Genomic DNA, 22,685 nt, shown 5'->3' on the forward strand with positions numbered 1-22,685 from the left:
ATGTTGTTGAGGAGAATACTGAGATACAGGCTATTAGACTAGATGGGATTGAGGTTCACAAGGTGGAGGTGTCAGCAATTCTGGACAGTGTAAAAATAGATAAGTCCCCTGGGCCAGATGGGATTTATCCTCGGAATCTCTGTGAAGCCAGGGAGGAGATTGCCGATCCTTTGGCTTTGATCTTTATATCATCATTGTCTACAGGAATTGTGCCAGAAGACTGGAGGATAACAAACGTTGTGCCCTTGTTCAAGAAGGGGATTAGAGATAACCCTGCTAATTATAGACCAGTGAGCCTTACTTTGGTTGTGGGTAAAGTGTTGGGAAAATGTTATAAGAGATAGGATTTATAATCATCGAGAAAGGAATAATTTAATTAGGGATAGTCAACACAGTTTTGTGAAGGATAGGTCATGCCTCACAAACCTTATTGAGTTCTTTCAGAAGTTGACCAAACAGATGGATGAGGGTAAAGCGGTTGGTGTCGTGTATATGCATTTCAGTAAGGTATTTGATAAGGTTCCCCACAGTAGGCTATTGCAGAAAATACGGAGACATAGAATTGAGGATGATTTAGTGGTTTGGATCAGAAATTAGCTAGCTGAAAGAAGACAGAGGGTGGTGGTTGATAGGAAATATTCATCCTGGAGTTCAATTACTAGTGGGGTCCAGCAAGGATCTGTTTTGGGTCCACTGTTATTGGTCATTTATGTAAGTGACCAGGATGAGGGCATAGAAGGATGGGTTAGTAAATTTGCGGAAGTCACTAAGCTCGGTAGAGTTGTGGATGGTGACGAAGGATGTTGTAGATTACAGAGGGACATAGATAAGCTGCAGAACTGGACTGAGAGGCGGCAAATGGAGTTTAATGCAGAAAAATGTGAGGTGATTCACTTTGGAAGGAGTAACAGGAATGCAGAGTAGTGGGTTAATGGTAAGATTCTTAGTAGTATAGTTGAGCAGAGAGAACTCAGTGTCCAGGTACATAGATCCTTGAAAATTGCCACTCAGGTTGATAGGGTGGTTAAGAAGACATATGGTGTGTTAGCTTTTATTGGTAGAGGATTGAGTTTCAGAACCACCAGATCATGCTGCAACTGTACAAAACTCTGGTGCGGTTGCACTTGGAGTATTGAGTACAGTTCTGGTCACAGCATTATAGGGAGAATGTGGAGGCTTTGGAAAGGTTTCAGAGGAGATTTACTCGGATGTTGCTTGGTATGGAAGGAAGGTCTTACAAGGAAAGGCTGAGGGACTTGAGGCTGTTTTCATTAGAGAGAACATTGAGAGGTCACTTAATTGAGACATATCAGATAATCGGAGGGTTAGATAGGTTGGACAGTGAGAGCCTTTTTCCTCGGATGGTGATGGCTAACACGAGGGGGCATAGCTTTAAATTGAGAGGTGATAGATATAGGACAAATGTCAGAGGTAGTTTCTTTACTCAGAGAGTAGTAGGAGTGTAGAATGCGCTGCCTGCAACAGTAGTAGACTCCGTAAGTTTAAGAGCATTTAAATGATCATTGGATTGACATATGGATGAACATGGAATAGTGTAGGTCAGATTGGCTTCAGATTGGTTGAACAGGTCAGTTCAACATCGAGGACTGAAGGGCCTGTACTGCGCTGTAATGTTCTGTGTTCTACGTTCTATTTCTATTTTTAATCATTCCACCTTGATTTTTTACTCACACCTGGCTTCAGTGATTTGTTTGCTATTGGAAGAGTAGTTTGGGTGCAGGATGACCTGGGTCTACATCCCATGCAATCAGTGGATTTTTTTCTCCTCTTGAGGATTAGCTTGCATACATCTATGTGGGATTTGTTCACTTTCCTTATGATTCCTTTAGTGATTTCCACACTGCCTCAACCTTTCTATTTGTCCGAGGTTGGTATGAAGGTGTGTGGTGTTGAATTCCTTAACCTTTCAGGAAATGACTGAACCCTTCACTTGCAAACGAGGTCATTGTTGCTCATGGCAATGAAGGAAGTGCCATACCAGCTGAAGTGTGTTCTTAAATATCTAGCAATCTCAGCAATGGTCATTGAAGTTAATTGGTACATATCCCTACAGTCAGAGTATCTACTGTAATCAGATAATCAGTTCTTGTGAGAGTGAAGAAGTTTAGTCCAAACTCACCCTGGTCAGTTTGGGATGTCATATGTCTCGTTTTGCCTGCTTGCTACTCATTACAAGTACTGGACTGGTTGAAGTCATCCTTGATCTTATTCCTTATACTTGACCAGTAGATCACATTTCTTGCCTTCCTTAGACTTGATTAATTCCCTTGGTAGTTTATGTGGATGAATGTTAATATCTCTTCTGTCAAATATTTTAAGATATTTACTCTATGTCCTTTGTACAATATGCCACCTCAGGCTGTCAGTTAATCTGTGTATGCTCAATAGCCACAATATGGAAATAGACATGTCCTTGATAGTCTCTGGCCATTCTTTTGTCACTACAAATCAAACAGTTGGAGATTTGCATTTTGTTGGATAGTTTGCTTGGTTTGAGCAAGCTGTCAGTCTATTAAATTATTAACTATCTCCTGCTGAGTTGATGGCTCCCAGTGCATGATGGGCTGCTGCTTCACATTCAGTCTGGAAGATGTCACACTCTGTTGTGGTATCTCCCACTTCCTTCATCAGAGCGACTGCTTTTGGCAGCATCTCTGCAATATGCATCTACTTTTCTTTTGTTTGCAAGTTCATATCCAGATGATATCTCTGTCACCAGAGGAATATTCATTCCAGATGCTTTGGAGAAGATAGTGGCAGCTTGAAGAAAATGCTTTGAAGGGACTTATAGTTAGACTCGACTTCACTTTGCCTGTTCCAAGAAGATATTATTGAAAATGTTCACAAGCAAAGACATTGCCTAGGCACTCTTTCTAGAACTAGGCATAGAGTCTTTCAGTTTGTATTAGCAATATGGAGGCAAATACAACTGGTTATACTTCCTGCATTAAGGTTTCTCCAAGACCTGTCTCACTGGTATCACACTGCAGACTGACTTAATCATTTAGATTGTACTACTGCAGCACTGGCATCATCATCTCTAGTTTTTGATTTTAATGAATGCTGGTTCTTGTTCCATACCCTAAATACTGCATGTCCTTGGCTGTGAATCATTGAAATGGTTCACACTCTGATGACAAATTGGGCAAGAATTGCAACAAATGGTTGATGAATCCAACGAATTGTTGCATTGCTTTTATGTCTGTTGGTTGTTGCATCGCTGCTACAGTTCTCACCTTTTTACGGTGCAGGAGATGACCTTTTGCAGTCAGGGCATAGGTATGTCCTTAACATCAACAATCTAATTGTAAACTTTTTGATATCAATTTCAGGCTCACCAGTGAGCTCTGTCGAGCAGTCACACTAGATTTTGATTCTGGTCAGCAATAGTGTCTCCGCATTCATAAAAAAATAGATCATCTATTTTAGTTTCCACTCCTGGAATATTGCTAAATGTCTCTTATTGTGTATGTTGATATTCTTCCAGAGTAATGGAAATGCAGTCATTTGAATCACCTGAAGGACGTCCACTGTGTAGTTAGAAAGCTTCTTCTTTCATCTAGCTTCACTTGCCAGCAACCATTCATCACATTTAGGATGGCAAAGCTTTTTATCTTTGCTAATTGAAGCAAAATTCCTTCAATTGTTCACAAAAAGGAGTGCGATCACTTCAGGGCTTCCATTTGATGCATTGGATCAATACTCTTAGCTTTTCAGACTGTTTCACTGCTACCATGTTGCTAATGTATTCTGTTGAAATTTTCACTTTCATGGTTATTCTTTTCCTGCTTTCTATTTTATCTTCCAGGCTGGCCTTGAGGGCATCTAGAACATTCCTTGGAAGATGCTGAATTGGTCTTGTAACCTTCGGACAATATTCTCCTGGAAGGCATGTTAATAGCATGAATACATCCTGCTCTGAAATGTGTTCCACAGTCAATGGTTTTGTGCTGCGACTTAACAATTGTCTCTCAGCTTGTTGAGGATTACAAATCTAAACTTTCAAATTGCTCTGGATGAACTGAGTAGTGCTGGCTGTTTATGATCTGGAATTCCAGATCCTCAATATTGCAAATGCAATAGGCTTGGCAGAACAATCGTGTCATTGTATAGTCTCATTTTTAAAGGCTTCATTTTTGATCACTATTTTGAGCTACCTGGCATAGGTCTGTGAAAGTCATGGCGTTGCATGATATACTGTTATCTATTTAACATTTTATGTTGACCTGATGTTCACCTCTGCAGTCCTTATTCCAATAGTCACAAACAAGACATCATAAATCAGTCTGACGGAATCAACCTCTGGCATGGTGCAAAGTTATTTGTCAGAATCTTCAGCCTCTGTCTCTCCAGTAGTCATTTAGAGTCACAGAGACATACAACACGGAAACAGTCCAACTCGTCCATGCCAACCAAGTTTCCCAAAATAAACTAGTCCCACTTACCTGTGCTTGGCCCATATCCCTTCCACGAATGAACCACCCTCTAAGTGATAAAGTTGTCCCTCAGGTCCTTCTATATTTTTTTCCTCTCACCTTAAAAATATGCCCCCTAGTTTTGAACCTCTCCACCCTTGGGAAAAGACCTTTGCTATTCAGTTTATTTATGCCCCTGATGATTTTATAAACCTCTATAAGGTTACCCCTCAACTTTTTGTGCTCCAGTGAGAAAGGTCCCAGCCTACCCAGCCTGTCCTTATAATTCAAGCCCTCCATTCCCTGCAATGTTCTGGTGGATTTCTTCAATTTAATATTATCCTTCTTACAGCAGGATGATCAGAACTGTACAGAGTACTCCTAAAGTGCCCTCACCAAAGTCCTGTACAACCTCAGCATGATGTCCCAACTCCTATACTCAATGGTCTGAGCAATAAATTCATGTATGCTAAATGCCTTCTTAACCACGCTGACTACCTGTGACATAAAGAACAATGTACCTGAACCCCTAGATCTCTTTGTTTGACAACACTACCCAAAACCTTACTATTAACTGTATAAGTCCTGCCCTTGTTAGTTTTATCAAAATGCAATACCTTGTATTTATCCAAATTAAACTCCATCTGCCACTCCTCAGCCCATTGACTCAATTGATCAAGATGCCCTTGTCGCCTTAGATAACCTTCTTCACTGTCGATTATATCAACCATTTTGGTGTCATTCGCAAACTTACTAACTATGCCTTATAAATTCTCATCCAAATCATTAATGATCCAACACTGGTTCCTGCTGAACACCACTGGTCACAGGCCTCCAGTCCAAAAAACAACCTTCCACCACTACCCTTTTTCTCCTACCATTAAACCAATTTTGAATTCAGTTGACAAATGCTTCTTGAATCCCATGTGATCTAATTTTACTGATCAGTCTACCATGCATAAATTTGTCAAAGGCTTTATGAAAGTCTACGTAGACAATATCTATCACTCTGCACTCATCAATGGTTTTAATTACATTGTCAAAGAATTCAATCATGATTTCACATGCACAAAGCCATGCTGAGTATCTCTAATCAGTCCCTGCCTCTCCAAATGCATGTATATAAAAATTCTCAGAATCCCCTCCAACAACTTACCTATCACAGGTCTATCACTTCCAGACTTCTCCTTAAAGACTTCTCCGCCTTGTGGGCGGCACAGTGGTTAGCACTGCTGCCTCACAGCGCCAGAGACCCGGGTTCAATTCCTGACTCAGGCGACTGACTGTGTGGAGTTTGCACGTTCTCCCCGTGTCTGCGTGGGTTTCCTCCGAGTGCTCCGGTTTCCTCCCACAGTCCAAAGATGTGCAGGTCAGGTGAATTGGCCATGCTAAATTGCCCGTAGTGTTAGGTAAATGTAGGGGAATGGGTGGGTTGCGCTTCGGCAGGTCGGTGTGGACTTGTTGGGCCGAAGGGCCTGTTTCCACACTGTAAGTAATCTAATCTAAAGCCTTTCTTAAATAAAGACACAACATTAACCAACCTCCAGTCCTCTGGCATCTCACTCTTGGCGTTAGATGAATCAAATATCTATGCTAGGGGCCCCACAATTTCTTTCCTAACTTCTCACAATGTCCTGGGATATACTTGATCAAATTCTGGTGATTTAACCAGCTTTATGTTTTTGAAGGCCTCCAGCATCTCCTCTTCTGTGATGTGGACTGCTTTCAAGACATCAAGATTTATTTCCCTAAGTTCCCTAGCCTCCACTCTTTCTCCACAGTAAAAACTAATATAAAATACTAAGTTAGTATCATTCCCATCTCCTGTGGTTCCATACCTAAACAATTGCGTTGATCTTTAAGGGGCCCTCTTCTCTCCCCAGCTGCTTTTTTGCTCTTAATGTACTTGGAGAATTTCTTTGAAATATCCTTAACTTTATCTGCCAAGGCTATCTTATGTCTGCTTTTTACCCTCCTGATTTTCCTCTTAAGAGTGCCCCTACCTGCCTTATACTCCTCAAGAGATTCACTTGATCCTGGTTGTCTATACCTAACATATGCCTCCTTCTGATTCCTTTTGACCACGATATCTCTATGCATCCTTTGTTGCCTATTCTTACCAGCCTTACCCTTTGCTCTAACAGAATCATAATAATTTCTACTTGTTTTTTGTGCCACCTTTTTGCCATATGTCTGTATGCAAAACGTTTCAGCTTTTACAGTGAGAGCATTGGCTTCCACACGCTGGAAGTGACTGTTTCTTTTGCTCAATGTTTCTGCAAAATCTGCATTCAGTCCTTTGTCTATAATTGTTCTGCTCTGTGTGCCTGCAGTATCTGTCCGAACAATGCAAGACCTGATCTGTTTGGTCATGTATATGGTCTACCTGCTGATTTACAACCTGCACGTTAATTACTCTCCTGACAATAAGTTTGTCTTCTCTCAGTAATGTTGTTTCTGTTTTGAATCGCTTATTCATAATACAACCCTGTTTCTAATTAGCTTATACTTTAATTGTGCAAACTTGCAGGTTTTTGCAAGCTGATTTAATGATGTTACATAATGATCAATAGACTCTTTTCCCCTAGTCTTGAATACATACCATTCATACATTGCATTAAGTTAAGGCTCAAATCTTGCATTCAATGCTTTTTAATTCCTGCCATGTGTTTTGTCTACTCTTCAGAGAGTTTTAGGGTGGAATATATTTTGAAACATTCTTTTCCCCACAGTGATACAAATGTAGAAAATTGTATGATTTGCTCAACAAATCTGTAGCTATTACATAATTCTACCATTGTTCAGAGAAGAATTCCCAGTTTTGCTACAAAACCCCATGACATTTGAACAGGAGCTGGTAGGGGAGAAACTGCAACCATTCTCACTTAATCAGTGTTTTCATTGTGAGTTTTGTTTTTCTTTCTCTGCAGCTGAACTTTTAATTTTAGTTCTGGACACTCACCCGAATCTACCATCATGTTTCAAGTGCACAAAGCAGTGGTGTCTTAAACATTGGACTTTAGTGAAGTGAAGCTTAAGATGTCTGCTGCATGGCTAGAGCAGACCAGGACAGCCAATTCAATACAAAAAAAGGACTTTCTTTCTTGTCCCATGATGTATTTAGTCCTGCCCGTTGCATGGGGAGCAGTTTTGTTGAACACTATTCACTCAGCACCACCCTTCCCAAAGTAAGAACTGATTAGACATACACTGTATTCAGTATTGCTGATGGATTTCCAATGAAGATTCAAATGATTCTAACATTCATAGGCTGGCTGTCCATTCTATTCTCATGGATTGTACCAACAAAAATAAAAGTACAGAATGATATTGTTAGGTCAACTAAAAAGAGAGGAATTGGAACTTTCACATCAAAACTATAAGATTGTATCGATGCATATTATCTAAAATACATTCTTGTGCTCATATGGCAGCAGCTCCAATATATGTAATAACAGCCTCCATGACATTAATCTGATGCTGTGTAGGTGGTTGTTGGTGATGTGGTGTTAACGCCACTGGAATTTCCACAGTGCAGTTGTCTGGATGTGTGTTTAAATCCCATCCTGACAGATAGCGAAACTTGAATTCAATTTGCAAAAAGACCTGAAACAGCTATCTTAATGGTGACCACGTAACCACTGTTAATTGTAAAGGTTTCACTATTGTCCTTCAGGAAAGGAAATCCACCATCATTAGCTGGTCTGGCCTCCACAGGGTTCCAGGTACACTCCAATGTGGTTGACTCAAAACTGTCCTCTGACATGGTCTAGCAAGCCACTCAGTACCAGGGTAACTAAGGATGGACAATACATGATAGCATCACCAGCAAAGCTCTGAATGAATTACCATCAAGAAAATAATTTGCCAATGAGGTGTTAAATTCATACTGTTATCATGTGTAGAGCATTTGTTGAAGGAAGAGAGTAAGCAGGCTGAAGAGTGTGAAGGGGCATGTGATTTGCACAGAATACTGTGTTTTCTTCTCAAATGGCATACATTAAGATAGAAGCACAACACCGGCTGAGAAACAAGACCACAGGTCACCCTCTGAATGGGGCATGTGCTATCTTGTTGAAACGTTTAGGATCTTCTCTGGCAGGTAGGATCTTGTGGCACAGTGGTAGTGTCCCTACCTCTGAACCTACCCCAGGAATGTATCATAATATATTCTCAAGTGGTTAACAATGTAGAAGCTATTCCATCAGATCCATAATACAACTATCTTCCATGGCCAGGGGGCATCACAGGGAGGTGAGTGCATGCAGAAAATACTTTTGCTGATTTACCTCGAAAGTTTGCTTAATTTTATTTCTAAATTGAGAGTCATTTGTTTGTCACTCTGTAAAAGGGGAGTCCATTGTTACATTAATTATATGTTGGTGGTAAACAACCCAGAATCAAGCTGATTGGCTAAGAACAAAGTGCCACACTTACAGATGGAGAGTGTCTGAATTATAACATTATCAATCTAAGATTCAAAGCAAACTATCCCACAAATATGTTCAAGCTAAATTAACTCGGCCTGTAATATACTTTGTGTATGGTGAAATATTTTATTGGAACAATCACATTGTTGTCTTGTGTTAATAATAAATGTCAGGATGATGACAATTCCAGTTAAGAATACAGTTGAAATAATAACAACAATGATCTGTATATCATCTATCAGACATTTGCTGAAATTTTTGATCAGCTTGTCTCCAGATGGATATTGAACTGAATTTCAGTTTTCATGTTTTGGGAGATAGTAATGGCTCCATTCCATTCCACCAAAGAATTGAAAATAACCTTGATGTTCTAGCCAAGATTCCTTCCAAAGCGTTTGTTATATCACTCTCCCATAATATAACAGGCATTCATTTGCACTGAAGCAATTGGATTTTGACCGGCTTCCATCTCTGACTCCTGTCTAACATCTCCAAAAGAAAACAAAATGGAGAACTATAACAATGAGAGCAGCCTTAAGCTACTAGAAGCAAACTCTGGCCTCCAGCACCCCCTAAAGGTCACCTGTGTTCAGTCAGACAACTCAACGCAACTATCACCTTTTGTTCTTATTCTTTATTAATTATCCAAATGGCAAGTAACATCACCTTGCTGGAAGAGTTAGCGATAGGAAAGGTGTTAGAATAGGCAATGAGCTGGCATCTAAATACTGGGTGTTGTGCAAGAAAGGTTTCATTTATACTCTGATTTTCTAAACATTATCTTCTGTCTTGATGGGATGAATTGTTTTTTTCTCCCACCATCTCATTTTTACTGACCAACAAGATTTTTCAGTCATTTCTGTAGCTAGAGACAAAAGGCAGCTCTCAGGGTGAGAATTTTATTTGTTCTGGGTTTTGGGAACAGGGACTGTGGTTTGTTAGCTCTCTGCGCTAATTAGAAACCAACCCACTGTTAAATGAGAGGTAACTCAGGTCAGCGGACAGGAATAGCAGGGTTGGCAGAAGGCTACATGGTACTATCTCCCTGGCCTTCAAACACGTTGGCAGGGAAGGTAAAGATAAAATCCAGCTCCATTTGTGGGGAGAAGTAATGTTTATCATCAAGAGACCATCCTTTAGAAACTATTGGAGATCCATGATGGTGGGTATTGCTGACTGACAATGTATAAAAACATTGTGAGTGCTTGCAGAAAAGCAGACTTTCACCTAGATGAACTCCTTGATGTATTCTCAAACTAAATGCACATTATGATGGCAGCATGCTGTCCCATTGATGTCAGGTCCATATATGATCTGCTGATAGTGCAGTAACACCATCGAGGAGCCTGTGGTCCTGTTATCTCCTTGTGCCCTTGCATCCTGATCCTCCATTCTCAGGGACGGGAGGGTCAAGTCTTCACTTCTTAGACTGAGAGCTCTGGACTTCCCTGATGCTTTGGTGCCTGAGGAACTGCAAGATGCTGCTGATATCACTTGTTACTGCCTGAACATGAAGGGATAAAGACAGAGGAGTTATATTCATAGCCATTGGATTCCTCTGCTTTCACTGAGGCTCCAGGTTATTGTGGGACAAAGTACATAAGAAGAAATATTGCATGCTTGTAACAAAGTTGTAGCAATAATCATGTGCGACTTTAATCTGCATTAAACTGGAAAATTCAGACTGGGTTGATAAGTTCATGGAATGTTTTCTAAGTAGCTTCTTAGAGCTAAACAGACCAGAGAGCAGATTATATTAGACTTTGCATTGTGTATTTGTGACAGGATTAATTCATGAGCTCCATTAAAGACACCTCCAAATAGCAGTTGAATCTTATTTTATTTTTGGCTAAGGGCAAGCTAGGTTGAATATTTTTGATGGTTTCTCACCACAAGGCCAAGCAGGATTTCTTGCAGTATCTTACCAAATTCATTTCATTAACTATCAACCTTGATCCTATGGTGTTCCTCATGTCTGAATCTTGCCCCGCCTTAACACACGCTCTTCTCAGAACATCTTGCACTCACTGGATAACCTCCAGCATCCATGGTGCCATCTTTAAAAGGCCACTGTGCCATTGGGTAAGCACTAACATATTGTGAAGTTACCCTGTTTGGTCACAGACAGGATTGGAACATGTTGGTGAAGGGAAAGGTGGTCAGGAACCTGGACGTCCTCATGAATGAGTTGGTGCAAAGGAGGGACATCTGATTCCCCTAGGATCAGTGGAGTGGCCACACCACCAGACCCTGGCAGCCTGGTCCAAGGTCGCCATCCAGGTCAGTGTAGTATAAACAGTCTGGAGGAATGGCCAGCCGTGCCATAAGAAAGTCATTGATCTTCTGTGCTCTGCCAGGGTAAGTAGACAGGCAGGAAGCTGGAAGAACACAGCAAGCCAGGCAGCAGCAAGAGATGCAGAGGTCGATGTTTTGGGTGTCATCCTTCTTCAGGATTCTTCTCTCTGCTATCTCACACTCACTCTATCTCTGTTATTGCACCTGCCTCCCTTGCGCAAGTACTACCATTCTCAGTATGGCCTGCAACATCTCAACATCTTCCCTCACTCACTGATGTTCACTTCAGATCTCTCATACTATTAACCCTGCAGCTCCTCTGTGCTGCCTACTCACTCCCTTTGAACACCTCACCTTTGTCCCATCAGTAACACTACCTTTCATCTCACTCAGTCCCTCCCTTTCTCCAACAAAGTGAGGACTACCCACAAGAGAGCAGAAAGGGTGCAGACAGATGAAGGTGTGCCCAACATTAAACTCTTCAACCACCTTTAAGGAGACAAAGGAGGCCAGGAGTAGACCAGTAATGTTCCTGTTGGGATGCAGAGACATCCATGTTTTGGTAATTGAGTGAGTACCACGCTTCAATCCACTGTAACTCTCACATTAACTCTGCTGCCAGTATTATTCTTTGCACACCACTTCTAAATGTTGACTGTGACACCTTCCTAACCTTCGGTCTTGCAGATATCAGCATTAATTAGGGACTCTGCAGGTCTGTGTCCTGTACAGTACATAGTCTGTGTGTAATGTAGTTTCCCTTCAAAGGAACCTTAAATGAGTGGTCCTGCAGCCCCTTGCTTTCAATTTCCAGCATGATGAAAGGCGACAGTGAACACTCTGGCCAGTGGCTTCCCGCCTCTGCCTTGAAAAGCCACTGAGATCCTAAATGTTCAGATGACTTTTCTGGAAGCTCTTCCTGATCTCATTGGCTCCGCACCTCCCCCAGATCTGAACCTAACCTGTCTGTATGTGCCTGCCCACCTTACCTTCTCAGCTCCTGGCATCTAAGGTGACCAGGCCATGTGTGGCCATTTGTTGAAGCCAGGGTGTTCCTGAATGTGGATAAGCTCCCCTCCCACATGACCCCATTCCCATTTGTTCTTTACTGTATTCTCCCCTTCACACATACAACTGCTCCCTTCACAATTATCCCCTCCCCTTCCCACCAGGGTGCAGCTGCCAATGCCTAAAAATAGGTCCCTGAGTCACCATCAGTGGCTCTCGTACTGGCCCTAAACCCCTTGCCCCTCACAACCCGTTCCCCTTAGTTTCTGTGGATAGACCCAACAGACTGACACAGTCCACACCTTTGAGTGACCTAACTGGATAGTCCCAGATGAGAACTACCAGATCCCTATTCATCTCCCTGACTAACATTAGCCCTGCTCCCCAAACTGCCTGCTATGGAGCCACAGTACTACAGGGTGGACTGTGACCCAACTCCTGGGCTGAAGAGCCACAGACTTCCTGACCTTGGCTAATCCCTTGCTCTGGTAGTGGAGGCTGCCTTCCACTTACTGTGCTGTGACCCCTGACTTATGGGTGACTCCATGGACCTTGGTGAGGACCACTCCCCTAATACGTTGAGACCTGGCTTGCTGCACTGCAGCATGTTAGCTGCAGAAGCTGCTGGCACATGGTGTGGGTGTAAGATTGACATTCAGCAAGAATATATTATGTAGACCTTCTTAGCGACATGGCATAAATGAATTTCACCCACTCCATCTCTGACTTGCTCCAATGTGACATAAAAGTTCTGCACTACTGGGCTCCCTTATTTACTTCATCTAATTATTCATCTCATTGTGCAGTGTGTGTGCAGTTTGACTTGGTGCCTGAGCAAATATTTTCCCAGAAACTTTCTGTAATGAAGTGCAATAAAATAAATGTAAAGCACTTGCCTGTAATTATAGGCCATTCTTATCTGATTTACAATTTTAAAAAAAATCTAAACTTTATATAATGCAAACATGAAATATAATTCTAAATAGAGAATCAATAATTGAACAATTAATAATGAAGATCAAAACAAGGAAAAGGAGATTGTACATAGGTTTAAAAGTTTAATGGCATCTCCAGGGGAGTATACTGCTGTCCCAGATGTGCATATTTATATATTACAGAACAGACCATTCGTAACTTAATCTGATTTACCCCATTGTGACTGCCTCACCCCTTAATGCCTGTAAAATTAGCAGGCTACCATAACAACATTTTAAACTGTTTAATTTTTGTGCTGATTTTATGACTGGAAATTGCAATGTATAGTATTTCAGACATAAAGACTTCTCAGGTTAGTTATGTATGGCAGTTCAAGTAATGTGTTCTGCTCTTAGCTGCCACCAAAAAGCCCAGTCTCCTGACTGCATTTCAGCATCATACAACTGCAGGACAAATGGAAGTTTAAAACATTCTCACGTAACTTTAACGTTTTCCCTTCACGGTAAAAGTTAGTTGACATCTGAGCTCTTTAGATTGACAGTACTCCAATATGATTTCTGAAATGTCTTTAGTTAAAATAAATCAGCAGCTTGTACTAAAAGGTTTTATTCTTGGAACCATAGGTATTTTATCCCACAATTCACTGCATGTTGTACATTGCAGAAACACTAGACATTCAATTATCCTGCACTGACTGATAATGTGTTTCTTGGCTCTTTTCTCAGTTATGTAAAGGAAATTAAGATGGACTTTTATTACAAGGAAATATAAGAAATATGTAGATATATATATACAGAAACTAATAAAAGCACACCTTCAAAAATATATTCGAGAATGTTTTAATAAGTAGGCTGGATAGACGAATAGTTTATTCTTCAGTAACTGAAGTAACCCTTGAGGTCTCTAGTGGGGCGAATTTTCAGCTTAAATATGAACGGAGTTCGTTTCTAATATTGAAATTTCTGAGCAAATATTTACTCAGGCAGCAGCTCAATCTATGAACATTGCACAGTGTTTGCTTAGTATGATTAATAGTAAAGATTAGATGGAAAAGCAAGCTGTGATAAGGTTTCATATTTCCAAGGTGCCTTGCTACTGACAGGTTTCAATATTTGACTACTTTGAAAAATATCAGACTGATGGTAGTTGAGGACAGCTGCAAGGACAAGGTTCTATCAACTAATAAGACACCAAGAGGAATTCATAATAGATCTATGGCCTCAGCTGAAGGTGATACTGGACAAGCCAGATACCAGACTAAAACCTAACTTGGTAGAGGTTTTAGTCTGCAGAACTCATAGAGTCATAGAGATGTACAGCACGGAAACAGACCCTTCGGTCCAACTCATCCTTGCCGACCAGATATCCCAACCTAATATAATCCCACTTCCCGGGTGAACTCACTGATTTCTTGTGCAGATTCCTTAAACACCTCTTGCACAGCCTCCAGTTTTTGCAGGTCTTCTTTTCCTAACACCTAAACTTCTCAGAACTTTCTCTTCCGCCTTGATTATTCTGAAGACTGCTAAACAACTAGGACAGACCATTTTCTCCTGAAGAAGATTGCACACTGTCCTGAAAGGAAGCCAGCCCACTCATTGATGTTCTGGATGGTTTTACTTTTCTAAAAGACTTGATTTCTGAGTCAGCCGATACATTGCTGCAATAATTTTATAGTCTTCTCTTCCATTGTTACCAAGGCACTGAACATCAAGTTTTTAAAACTGCATTTAGATGGCTATAATCAAAATTTCAGACACTTTTTTATCACTCACGGAACTCAAATTAAAATCCTTAATCCATACAAAATAGAAAACCAGATCAAACTTTGTAGTATACACGGTTCAGTCCACTTCACAGCGCAAGTCTCAAAATAATAATACTAACATGAATCTTTATCACAATGTGTGGCATAAACCTGTCCTACACCTGTGAAATAGATAAGCAAATGGATTTTCAAAATGCCAAAAAGACTGAGGACAGGAACAGCAAAGAGATTTATAAAAGCAAGTAAAACAAAGGCTAACAGAAAGTTGGAGTTTTAAATGCTAAATTGAGATGACAGACTATTCAAACTTGTTTTGAATTCCCTTGAGCTTATAAAGCTGAGGGACCTTCTAATTAGGATTTCTAAAATTACAAAAGGGTTCAATAGTGTAATGCAGCAAAACCATTTCCTCTGATGGGGCATCAAGAAAAAGTGTCTTAAAAATAGAATTAGGTCATTTGCGAGGAAATCAGGAAAAAGTATCCACACAAGGTGTATTAAAAATATGAAAAATTGTCTCAAAAGACTGGATGCTACAATAATTGAAATTTTCAAGACTGATAGATTTTTATGAGATACAGATACAAATGGTGGAGGCAGTGGAATAGTAGCAATGTCACTAGACTAGTAATCCAGAACCTCACGCAAATAAACTTGGGACATGGGTTCAAATCCCAGCAAATCAAATGGTGACATCTGAATTCAACTAGTAAAATCTTTAATTCAAAACTTTGTAAGGATGACCACACCATTGTCATTCCAAAGTTTATTTGACTCTTCAGGGAAATCCATTTGTTGTCCTTCCCTGGTCTCACATATCTGTGACTTTGGGCCCAGACTTTCAGCAATCTGGTTGCCTGTGAAATGCCTTCTGATAAGATCAAGCAAGTCACTCAGTTACAAAGTTTATGAAAAAGATCACCTGACATCAACCTTGCAATTAGAAATGGCAATAGAAAACACAGCCCTATCAACCCTGCAAATCCTCCTATCTAATATCTCGGAGAGTTGTCCCACAGCTGTCTGACAGTCATACCTCTGAAATGATACCATATAGATTATGTCCCAGACATCATCATCATGATCTCTTGGCAGGCCCTGTTTCGCAGTCAGGATGGATTCACCAGAGGTGGCAGCACAATGGTGTAAAGTCAGGAGGGAGTTAGTCTGGGAGTACTCAACGCTGACGTCAGACTCAAGGAAGTTTCATGGCATCAGGAAAAGGAAGCCTGCTCCTACTGACACCCCCCCCCTCTGCTGATGTACTTCTCCATGTTGAACTTCAACTTAAAAATACACAGAGGGTTTCTAGGGGAAAGAATTGATTCTGGACGGGAACTTCAATGTCCATGACCAAGAATGGTTCAGTAGCAACAGTACTGACTGAGCAAAAGGATTTAACTATTAGACTGGGTCTAAGCAGGTGGTGAGGAAACCAACAAGAGGAAAAAAACTTACATGACCTTGTCATCACCAACCTACTTGTCAAAGATGTGTCTGTACATGGCAGCACTTTAGGAATGACTGCCGTATTATCCTTGGAGAGATGAAGTCCCAAATTCATATGGACAATACCCTTCATCATATTGTGTGACACTAGCACAGTGTTAAATGGGTTAAGTTTCAAACAGGTCAGCAACTCAAAACAGGACATACAGGACATATTGTGGTCCATCACAAATGCAGAATTATATTCAACCACGTTCTGTAATCCATTGGTTAGGCAATTCTGACTCTCTATTCTTACTTCATGCCAAGGGTACAACCTGGTTTAATGAAGAATGCTGGAGGGAATGTCAGGACCAGCACCTGGCATACTTAAAATATATAAGGTGCCAACTGATGAAGCTACAATGCAAAATTGCTTAACAACCAAAGCAACATAACACAGTGCTAGGTGATCCTACAACTGCCTGATTAGATCTAAACTCTTTCTTCCATTTTCAATCATGAATGGTGGTGGACAATATGCAACTCACTGAAAAAGGAGGCTCCACAAATATCCTCATCCTCAATGACAGAGAGCTCAGCTTGCAAAATGAAGGCTGAGGTGTTCGCATTAATCTTCAGTCAGAAGTGCCAAGTGGACGCTTCATCTTGGCTTTCATCAGAGGGCCTCAGGCATCACAGATGCCAGTGTTCAGCCAATTTGATTCACTTATGTGATATTAAAGGAATATTTGGAAGCATTGGATACTGCAAACACTATGGACCCTGACAACATTCTGGAAATAGTACTGAAGGCATATTCCAGAACTTGCTGAATCCTGAACCAAGCTGTTCCTGTACAATTACAATACCAGCATCTCCCCGACAACATGAAAAGTTGCCTAGGTATGTCCTGTTGAGAAAAAGCAGGACAAATCGAACCCAGCCAATTACAGCTCCAGTCTATTCTTGATCATCAGTAAAGCAAGGGATTTCATCAACAGTACAACCAGATTGCAGTTTCTTAGCAATAACCTACACACTGATGGCCAGTTTGGGTTCTGCCAGGGCTACTCAGCTCCTGACATTGTTAGACTTTGTTCAAACATGGACAAAAAATCTGAATTCTTGAGAGTGGCTGCCCTGGACACCAAGACTATTTGTGGTATCAAGGAGCTTTATGAAAACTAGAATTAATGAAAACCTGTCTGCTGGTTGGAGTCATACCAGGCGCAAAGAAATTAGCTGTTGTTGTTAAGGTCAGTTATCATAGCTTCAGGATATGTCCACAAGAGTGCTTCAGGGTAGTGTCTTGACTCAATCATGTTTAACAGCTTCAGCAATTGCTCCATCATAAAATTAGAAATGGGGATCATAGAATCACTCCAATGTGGCAACAGGCCATTCAGCCCATCGAGTCCACATAAACCCTCCAAAGAACATCCCACCCAGATCCACCCCACTACCCTCTAACGCTGCATTGCCCATTGGCTAATCCACCTAGTCTGTGGGCACTTTAGAACAGCCAATCCACCTAACCTGCACATGTTTTGACTGTGGGAAGAAACCAAAGCACCCTGAGGAAACCCACACAGACACAGAGAGACATGTAAACTCCACACAGACAGTTACCTGAGGGTAGAATTTAACCCTGGTCCCTGGCACTGTGAAGCAGCAGTGCAAACCACTGATCCACTGGGCCATCCAGCAAGTTTATTGATGATTGCACAATGTTCAATAACATTTGCGACTCCTCAGGCAATAAAGCAGCACATGTCCAAATGCAGTAATTGTTGGGTAAAATTCAGTTTAGGGCTAATAGATTGGAAATAACATTTGTACCACAGAAGTGGCAGGAAATGACCAACTCCAGCAAGAGAGAATTTAATAATTGCCCATTAGCATTCAATGGTATTACCATCACTGAATCCATAGTTATCAAATTCCTTGAGGTTGCCATTCTGAACTCAATTTGTTACATAAATGCAAGGGCTACAAGAGCAGGCCAGAGGCAAGGAATCTTGCTGCGAGCAACTCACCTCCTGACTCTCCAAAGCCTGATCACCATTTACAAGGCAAAAGCCAGAAGTGTGATAGAACATTCCCAATTGCTTGGATTTGCAGCTCCAATGACACTCATGAAGCTTGACACCATTTAGGACAAGACAGCTCACTTGATTGCCACACTTCCACAAACATTTATTCCCTCCACCACCTTCAGTAGTGCCAATCTGCACTATCTTCAAAACATATTGCAGAAATTCAACAGGGTTTATAGACAGTACCAGCCAAAGCTGTAACTGCGGCCATCTAGAAGGATGAGGGAATCAGATACATAGGAATACCATCAATTGCGAGTTCCCCTCCAAATCCTTTCAAGTTACTCACCATCCTAACCTGGAAATATATCACTGTTCCTTCAGTGGAACTTGGTCAAAATCTTGGACCTCCCTCCTAACAGCACTGTAGGTCCACTTTCACAAATGGACACAATATCTTGAGAAGGCAGTTCACACACACCTTTTTAAAGTCAACTGTGTGTAAGGAAAAAAAAAACGTTGGTCCAGCCAGCGATAGCCCCATCTCTCTGGACTGTAAGACATACATGCTGACTTAGGTCATTCAGCCCATAAGTCATCTCTGTCATTCATTGAGATCATGGCTGATCTGCTAATCCTCAACTCCACTTTCCTGCCATTTCCCCATAACCGCTACTTCCCTCACTGATTAAAAATCTATCTATCTCAACCTTGAACATTCTTAACAATTTGCCTCAACAACTCTCTGTGGCAAAGAATTTTAACATTTATTGCCCTTTGAGAGAAGCAATTCTTCCTCATCTCTGTCTGAATTTGGTGACCCCTTTATTTGAGATAACGCCCTCTGGTGTTAGACTGTCCCATAGCATTTGCCCTGTCAAGTCCCCTAAAAATCATATAGGCATAAATGAGGGCCTCTAAGCATAGAACAGATTAGTGAATGCGGTGTTGAGCCAAGCATGAGTGAGATGGTAATTGGAGTGCCAAGCTGGGTTGTGGGGCCAGTGTTAAATGGGGTGGTTAACTGGGCATAGAGCTGGCAAAGAGCTGAGATTCGAATGGGGTATTGAGCCAATAACTGAGTTGGAAGGGTGGGCCAAACACTGAGGTAGGCAAACAGCTGAGTATGGAACCCAGGCAATAAGCAGAGCTCCAGAGGATGGAAGGAGTTGTAACTACAATAACTACAAGTGCAGGCTTGAGGTGGTGTCAGTAAAACCAGGTACGTGCCTACCAGCAAAGTGGAGGCTTGCTTCCTGTTCCAGGCACACATCAATGACGTCAGTAACACTGACTTCCTGTCCCAGCATATTTAATAGTTCAAACAATGGAGTGTGTGAAATTCTGCAGGAGATCTGTCCAGACATGTCTACTAGGTACCCCTGCTCATGCCTCCACCCCCATTCCCCCCACCATCACACCCACTCCAGGTAAACTGGCTCCGCCCCTACTCCCAGCTCCATACCCACACCAGATCCCAGCTCCCAGCCCTGCCAAGTTTTCACCATCCTCCCGGACCTCCCACTCCCTGAGGACGAACGATCAGTCCTCAGCAAAGGACTCACATTCATCCCCCTCCGTCCATGCATCAATGAATTTAATACACACCGTGACATCGAACACTTCTTCCGTCGCCTCCAAGCTTATTTTCACAATCAGGACCCCCGCCCACCTTCCGAGGACCCCTTCGCCCACCTCCAACACACTGCATCCACCTGGACACCCCGCACTGGCCTATTACCTGCCCTCGATCTCTTCATTTCCAACTGCCACCAGGACATTAACCGCCTCAACCTGTCGACCCCCCTCCCCCACTCCAACCTCTCACCCTCACAACGCGCAGCCCTCCAATCCCTCTGTTCTAATCCCAACCTCACCATCAAGCCAGCGGATAAAGGGGGCGCAGTGGTAGTCTGGCGCACTGACCTCTACACCGCTGAAGCCAAACGCCAACTCGAGGACACCTCTTCCTACTGCCCATTCGACCATGACCCCACCCCCCATCACCAAACCATCATCTCCCAGACCATACAGAACCTCATCACCTCAGGAGATCTCCCACCCACAGCTTCCAACCTCATAGTCTGGGAACCCCCACTGTCCGGTTCTACCTCCTTCCCAAGATCCACAAGCCTGACCACCCTGGCCGACCCATTGTCTCAGCATGCACCTGCCCCACTGAACTTATCTCTACCTACCTTGACACTGTCCTATCCCCCCTAGTCCAGGAACTCCCCACATATGTTCGAGACACCACCCACGCCCTCCACCTCCTCCAAGACTTCCGTTTCCCCGGCCCCCAACGCCTCATCTTCACCATGGATATCCAATCCCTCTACACCTCCATCCGCCATGACCAGGGCCTCCAAGCCCTCTGTTTTTTCCTCTCCAGATGTCCCCAACAGTACCCTTCCACCGACACTCTAATTCGTTTGGCCGAACTAGTCCTCACCCTTAACAATTTCTCCTTTGAATTCTCCCATTTCCTCCAGACCAAAGGGGTAGCCATGGGCATACGTATGGGCCCCAGCTATGCCTGTCTCTTTGTTAGCTACGTAGAGCAGTTGATCTTCCGTAATTACACCGGCACCACTCCCCACCTCTTCCTCCGCTACATTGATGACTGCATTGGCGCCACCTCGTGCTCCCGCGAGGAGGTTGAGCAATTCATCAACTTCACCAACACATTCCACCCTGACCTTAAATTTACCTGGACCATCTCTGACACCTCCCTCCCCTTCCTGGACCTCTCCATCTCCATTAGTGACGACCGACTTGACACTGACATTTTTTACAAACCCACCGACTCCCACACAGCTACCTGGATTACACCTCTTCCCACCCCATCTCTTGCAAAAATGCAATCCCGTATTCCCAATTCCTCCGCCTCCAGGAGGACCAGTTCCACCACAGAACACACCAGATGGCCTCCTTTTTTAGAGACCGCAATTTCCCTTCCCACGTGGTTAAAGATGCCCTCCAACGCATCTCGTCCACATCCCGCACCTCCGCCCTCAGACCCCATCCCTCCAACCATAACAAATACAGAACGCCCTGGTGCTCACCTTCCACCCTACAAACCTCCGCATAAACCAAATCATCCGTCATCCGCCACCTCCAAACAGACCCCACCACCAGGGATATATTTCCCTCCCCACCCCTTTCCGCCTTCCACAAAGACCGTTCCCTCCGTGACTACCTCGTCAGGTCCACGCCCCCCTACGCCCCACTCTCCCATCCTGGCACTTTCCCCTGCCACCGCAGGAATTGTAAAACCTGTGCCCACACTTCCTCCCTCACCTCTATCCAAGGCCCAAAGGAGCCTTCCATATCCATCAAAATTTTACCTGCACATCCACTAATATCATTTATTGTATCCTTTGCGGTCTCCTCTACATCGGGGAGACTGGGCGCCTCCTAGCAGAGCGCTTTAGGGAACATCTCCGAGACACCCGCACCAATCAACCAAACCGCCCCGTGGCCCAACATTTCAACTCCCCCTCCCACTCTGCCGAGGATATGGAGGTGCTGGGCCTCCTCCACCGCCGCTCCCTCACCACCAGACGCATTGAGGAAGAACGCCTCATCTTCCACCTCGGAACACTTCAACCCCAGGGCATCAATGTGGACTTCAACAGCTTCCTCATTTCCCCTTCCCCCACCTCATCCTAGTTTCAAACCTCCAGCTCAACACTGTCACCTTGTCTTGTCCGGACTTGTCCGACCTGCCTTGCTCCTTTTCCACCTATCCACTCCACCCTCTCCTCCCTGACCTATCACCTTCATCTCCTCCCCCACTGACCTATTGTACTCTACGCTACTCTCTCCCCACCCCACCCTCCTCTAGCTTATCTCTCCATGCTTCAGGCTGTCTACCTTTATTCCTGATGAAGGGCTTTTGCCTGAAACGTCGATTTTGCTGAAGCTCCTCGGATGCTGCCTGAACTGCTGTGCTCTTCCAGCACCATTGATCCAGACATGTCTACTGTCAATTGACATCAGCACTTTCAAGAAACTTGGTTTCGCTTGAAAGTAAGGAGACCTGTGTAGCCATTAAAAACTAGTGTGTCTTGCTTCAATTAAAGTTATTTTCCTTCAAATGAAAGTCACAAGACTTAAATCAGTCGATGTGATTAAAGATTAACAGCCCATATATAACAAATTCATGACAACACATTATTAAATTACAGAGAGGTTGACATTTTTATCAAAGCAATAATTTGCAATTTTGATTAAATTTGTTGCCAATTCTCATTCCAAATATTTCTGTGAAAACATTTACACATCATCTGTCCTCTTAATTTAATGAAAAATTTCTCATATATGTATTTCTTTGAAGAGAGTC

At 42.7% G+C, this 22,685-nt stretch overlaps 1 protein-coding gene across 1 annotated transcript in view; it reads left to right on the top strand.

The window, feature by feature from the left end:
* The first annotated feature begins 17,191 nt into the window (after window positions 1-17,191).
* The window catches only part of LOC122561461 (protocadherin Fat 4-like), a 188,238-nt gene continuing 182,744 nt past the window's right edge, over window positions 17,192-22,685 (top strand). Inside the window, exon 1 of the mRNA XM_087999295.1 lies at window positions 17,192-17,207. Within this exon, the coding sequence (XP_087855421.1) occupies window positions 17,192-17,207 (16 nt within the window). The remainder of the gene's footprint in view (window positions 17,208-22,685) is intronic.

Source organism: Chiloscyllium plagiosum, unplaced genomic scaffold (genome assembly GCF_037043375.1).
Source record: "Chiloscyllium plagiosum isolate Xiang-an unplaced genomic scaffold, Cpla_swu_hap1 HiC_scaffold_23, whole genome shotgun sequence".
Classification (NCBI taxonomy): Eukaryota; Metazoa; Chordata; class Chondrichthyes; order Orectolobiformes; family Hemiscylliidae; genus Chiloscyllium; species Chiloscyllium plagiosum.